Below are 5766 nucleotides of genomic sequence, written 5' to 3' on the forward strand. Positions count from 1 at the left end.
CACCTCGTTGTCCCTCGTCCACCCCGCTGACCCCCGTCCACCCCGCTGACCCCCGTCCACCTCGCTGTCCCCGGCGGGTCGCACCTGTCCGGTCGGTGGTCCGGGCGCCGGGGCTCGTGGTGGACGGCGTCCAGGTCGCAGTCGTCCGGCTTCCGGCGCTCCCCGTCGGCCCTGCGCTTCCGTCCCAGGGACCATCTGCTGCTCGGGGATCGCGAGCTGCTCACAAACACACCGTGTTCAGAGCCTCCCCGGGCCTCCCCGAGTCTCTCCCGGCCTCCCCGGCCCCCAGGGCCTCCTCCGGCCTCCCCGGGCCTCCCCGGGCCTCCCGGCCTCCTCCGGCCTCCTCGGCCTCCCGCCCGCCCGCTTCCGGCCCGGCCCACCGACTCCCACCGGCCTCACCTGGAGTCCCCGTAGCGGGGAGGGCTCCGCGGCCGGTAGGCCATGATGAGCGCAAAGGCGAGGTGGCGAGCGAGTGGACGCGAGTGACCGAGGGGACAGCGTCCAGCCGGACAGAGACGTAAGTTCCCGCGTCGGCGCTGACAGACAGAGCGCGCGCCCCGCCCCCCAACCGCCTTTATACGGCGCCAGGCCCCGCCCCCTGAGCTCCCGCGCGCGCCCGGGCGGACGCGACCATCGGGGCCGCGCCGGTGGGGGGAGCCCAGCTCGGCGGCACGAGCTCCGGAATTTCTCCAGGCTTGCGCTGGGTTTTCAGGACTTTAAAGGACTCTGTTTTTCCAATTCTAGAAGCTGCCATCTGGGAAGACGAAGCGGCACGGTCATCTTCATGAGAAAAAATGAAATTAAAAGATTGCCCCCCTCAAGTATTGAAGCACATGGCCGCGCGCGTGTCTCGGAAGCTGATTGGTTGCGCCTTAGCGGGTGGGGCGGGGGTTGTTGGCGGGAGATTCGGACTCCCGCGGCGCTGACGTCAGAGGGGGACGGGCGGTGCGTCTCCCATTAGACCTGCCTCGGGTGAGCAGCGTCTCTGATTGGCCCAAGCCTGGGTGGGGCCCGCCTCCGATAGGTCCCGCTTCCTCCAGGCCAGTCTCCCATTGGCCCGGCCCAAAAGGAGGCGCGCCTCCGCGCTGGCGGGAAAACTGGAACCCTGGAAGCGCTGTTGGTGCTGCAAAGTAGCTCCAACCACCCAGCTGATAAAGGGGGCCCGGGTTCTAAAGCGAGAAACTACAGATTAGTAAATTGTGGTCCTAGGTGCCGTCGACTGGACAACGATTCATAGACCCCTCTCCTGTGCCATCTTTGTTGGCTCCAGTATACTCAAGTCCACTGTTGAAGTCACTGTGTCAATCCATCTGCTCCAAGGCCTTCCTCTCCTTGAATGACGCTCTACCTTCTCCAGCATAATGTCTTTTCCAAGGACTAGCCTTTCCCAACATGCCCAAAGTGTGCGAGACGAACTTTTACTATAATTTCCTCTAAGAAGCATGCTGGTTCCACTTCCTCAAAGATAGATGTGTCCTTTTGATGTTAACGTTCATAGCTAAAAAGACAATTTCAAGTTTTATCTGGAAGTACAACGTTGTGAGTAATAGGATATTATCCATACACGTACAAGTAGACCTGTTAATATGACTATTATTCAAATATGCATACCGACAGCTAAAGACAAAGAGGAAATTGAAGATTTTTAATAGAAGAAGAATATAGCAGTTACCTCCAGGCCTGATCGCTCCTGATAACATCTAAGGAGACCAGAGGAGAGACCAAAGAAAGCCCCAGACCAAAGACCAAACCACAGGATGGATCCTGTTAAGGTTCAAAGCCTGATCACAAAAGCCCAAACCCAAGTTAATTAACAGCCCCAGATTCCAAGCAAAATAACCATCTTCCCTAGTCCCCCCAGAACTCCTATAAAAAGAGGCCCCTCTAGACCACCCTTCTGCTATTTTGACCTTCTGTGCTCTCAGTCACTTGACATCCCTCTCAGACCAGGAAATAAGGGTCTGTTAGTTTCTTGGGACCAGTTTATTTTCTCTCTTGCCCTTAACTCTTTTTTTTTTAAATTTTTTTATTTTAGTTTAGTTTTTTAATAATTTTAATGAACATTTACAGAGATTTTGGTTTTCCATTCATTCATTGCTGCACTTTCTCTCCCCACCCAGCCCTCCCCCCTCAACTTTTTTTTATCTAACATTTACAAAATTTTACAGTCCAAAATTGACCAACCCTGCAAGCATGACCATGAACGACAACTGGAGCCTGGAATGCATAAATTGGGACTAAATGAAAAAGGAGGGGTGATCGGAAAGACAGGCAGGGTGACAGAAATGTGCCCAAAAACAAAATGATCTAATTTTGTACATTCAATGACTTATTCATCACCTTTTAAAAAAAAAAAAACAAAAACTACAAACACAACTTGACACACGAACCTCTCCAGAAAGACCGCTCAGGAATCCAGCTGACCCCGTCTGTGGAAGGATAGGTGGGTGGGGAAAGCTCCGTAAAAGCAGTCACAACCAGGCCAGGCGGTGACTGCGGAAAGGCCGTTGAGCACTCTGGTGGCTTAGTGAGAAAGAACTGCACTGTGAACACAAAGGTATGCGGTTTGAATCTACCAGCTGCTCTGAGGGAGAGAGATGGGCAGTGTTCTGTGCAAATCACTGCCCCTCAAGACCCGCTGGAGGGGCAGCTGTGGGTAATTTCCTGTTTCAGAGTCCACAGTAACAAACAACATTAACTGTGGAGTTCATGAATTCGTTAACTGTGTTACTGAAGTGCCTGAGGTCTATTGGCCTGTGGTCTGAGGCCATTGGCACGTTGGTTCCCCCTAATACTGGAGGGAGCCAGGCCCCAAAGTTGACAAGGGGTGGGGGGTGTACAGCCAGCTCTCTAGAGATTTTTCTGACAGCACACAACAACAGTGACCCTACAGGACAGAGTTGAGTTGCCCCTAGTATTCCAATGATCGTCATCTTTACGGGACAGGCTGCCTTGTCTTTCTCCTGTGGAGACTGGTGAGTCCAAACCACCAACAGTTAGGCTCCAGCCCTCGCTCCTCCCCACTTCACCACCAGAGGTGTGTCTGTATCTGTTACAGGGGAAATGCGAGCATCTAAACACTCAGCCAAAATGTAGAGGTCAACAGAGCATGCGGGTCAAGAACATCAGCTAACGCTCAACCTTTCCAGCCTGAGAGGAAGCCAAGATCAGTTTCACACAAGGGTCTTTGCAGTCAGCAGTTGCAATTTCTTCCCTTTCAGGAGTCGTTATTGTCTCTGACTTCTCATGGGTGTCCAGGCCCCAGGGCAGGTACAGGCTGTAGACAGGAAGTGGTAACCATGCTGGGTCAGCATGTACTAGAGGACTCAGCAACACATGTTATTGCCAAAATGATTGAGTCATGTTGTTGTTGTTAAGGGCCGTTGAGTCGTAGACAGCCCATGGCAACAAAAGTCTTGAACATGAAACTTTCACCTTTTCTCCAAGTTCATAGAGTTTCTGGAGGCAAGCTTCTTTTGGAAGGGAATGTCACTTCTGCTTCCAAGCCTGTTTTACTTGGGAACTCCACAAAAACCTTTTTAAATACAAGGCCAAATCCAATCAGCTCACACTCAGTTGCTAGCAACAGCCACACCCGAGTCTCAACCCCAAGCCAGAAAACACACCTTTGCAGAATCAGGCCATTCCACTCATCTTCTCAGCCTGAAAAGTAGCCCCAAACTGGCAGCCAAATGCCGATTGAGGCATACATTTTTTTAATTTTTATTTTTATTGTTTTTTGTGTGTACCGTCAAATCAGATCTGACTGGTGCAGGAGGAGATTGCCCCTCCTTCTCCAGCAAAGCATCTGTTGGATTTGAACAGTGCATCTCGGGGATTTGAACAGTGCATCTCGGGGATTGCAGTGTAGCTTCTTGTCACTAGGCCACCAGAGCTCCCTGAGGCATACATTTCCTGAAATAGCTATTAGAACAAAATGACTTCTCTAATGCTTCACATATAAGCAGCGACTACAACTTAATCGAAAACCCTACTTTGGAGTTGACTCTGACTCCTGGTGACCCTGTAAGCAAAGCAGAGCTGCACACAGTGTAATATTTTGATGGCAGTAGACTGTCCTCTTGCTCCTGCAGGTCAGCGGGTGGGTTCACATCACCAGCCCTTGGATTTGTAGCCAGTTGCATAACCTACTACACCACAGAACTCCAGCTGTGTCTCCTGCTGACGGCACCAAACTGCTCTACTCTGAAGTGCTTAGGTTAGGATACACCATATTGTTGTTGTTGTTGTTGTTGTTGTCGTCAGGCGCCTTCAGATTGGCTATGGCCCACAGTGACCCTTTGAACAGCAGCTCTGTCCTTTGCCCTCTCCTGCACCATCCTCATCCTCTCTGATACACTTGAGTCATTGTTACAGTCACTGTGTCAATCTACTTAGTTCAGAGTTGTCCACGTTTTCCCTGACCCTCAACCTTTCCAAGTATTGTGTCTTTTTCCAAGTACTGGCACCCCTAACAACATTCCCATAGTATGTGAGATGAAGTCACTCTATCTTTGCCTCTAAGGAGCATCCTGGCTGCCCTTTCTCTGAGATCACAGTGCATCCGGTGCACCTCAGTCTTTGAACTGACACTGTTGCTCCTTAGAATTTTGGAGAGTCATTGACAGCAGATTTTCACAAAACAATACTTCTTTTAATTTCTTGACTGCTGGGATCAAGGATGTTGGCTGTGAATCTAAGTGAGATGAAATAATTGATACAGAAATTCTGAAATGAGATTATGTCCATTGGTACAGAGATCAGGATTCTGACATGTGTTTTGAAAGGACACAATTCAATTCATAACAGGCTACTTCTATTAAAATATATTCATTGTATGCTCAAAATTGGAGACCACAAATGACAGATGAAATGGAAGCAAGTCTTCACCGCCAAATGAAAATACTCAAGCCTTGAACTGCATCTTCGGACAGCCTCTGCTCTGTCCAGGAGCTTTGCAACTTACTATAAACCAAAGCTTCACGGTACACCTGAAAATAACTGGCCAAATCCAGAAGTGCTGGAGCTTGAAGCACTACTAAGTTAATGAAGGATGTCTCTAAGAACACGCACCACATTGAAACAATTCAGAAACCCTGCACTTTTGCCACAACACCTCAAGGCGGCTACCACTGATTGAGATACATGTTGCTACTGCAAAGAAAAAGGCGGCTGGGCCCAAGATGACCCAGCTCTCAAAGAGAAAGATTCCCCCTGCTGGACAAGAGTAAGTACTGGGGAACTTGAGAAACACACATACGCGGACTTATGCAAATTACATCACAAGACTAATTTCACAAGAGGGCTGAGAGCGATGTCGTTTTGGCGTTTGAGAGGATCCATGGAAAACATCGTCTTGAATAGAGTTGACTGTGGGGGTAACTCATCGGAGTTCCCACAGGCGGCGTTGGTGGCTTGAAGGAAGGAAGTGGAGGGCGAGGAAGGAGCAGTCAGGGTGGAAGAGTTGTCCTGTATCCCTGAACGAGATACTGGGGTGCCCTTCAGCTTCTCTCTCCTTGACTGGCAGTGACGTTGTAACAGAGGACATTACCCACTCAGAGGAGAGGCTGTCGTCCGCTGCAGGCTTTACACCGGAAGGAGCCTTGTGCCCTACTTTGCATAAGGTCCAAACTGCAGACACATACAGTTTCTTTCTCTCAACACCAGCTCTGTCTGACTGACCTGGGTACCAATGGTGTTCTTCTAGTGCTGATTTCTCCGGGTTCTTAGGGTCGTGTGTGTGTGTGTGTGTGTGTGTGTGTGTGT

General features: G+C 50.3%; 1 protein-coding gene across 1 annotated transcript in view; it reads right to left on the reverse strand.

Annotated features, from left to right (window-relative positions):
• Positions 1 to 443, reverse strand: part of SLBP (stem-loop binding protein) — a 16354-nt gene extending 15911 nt beyond the window's left edge. The window contains exons 1-2 of the mRNA XM_006893650.1: positions 400 to 443; positions 85 to 216 (exon numbers count right to left, since the gene is read on the reverse strand). Coding sequence (XP_006893712.1) covers positions 85 to 216; positions 400 to 443 — 176 coding nt within the window. The remainder of the gene's footprint in view (positions 1 to 84; positions 217 to 399) is intronic.
• Positions 444 to 5766: the final 5323 nt, after the last annotated feature.

The sequence above is a fragment of the Elephantulus edwardii genome, unplaced genomic scaffold, assembly GCF_000299155.1.
Source record: "Elephantulus edwardii isolate Elephantulus edwardi_28Jun2011 unplaced genomic scaffold, EleEdw1.0 scaffold00129, whole genome shotgun sequence".
Classification (NCBI taxonomy): Eukaryota; Metazoa; Chordata; class Mammalia; order Macroscelidea; family Macroscelididae; genus Elephantulus; species Elephantulus edwardii.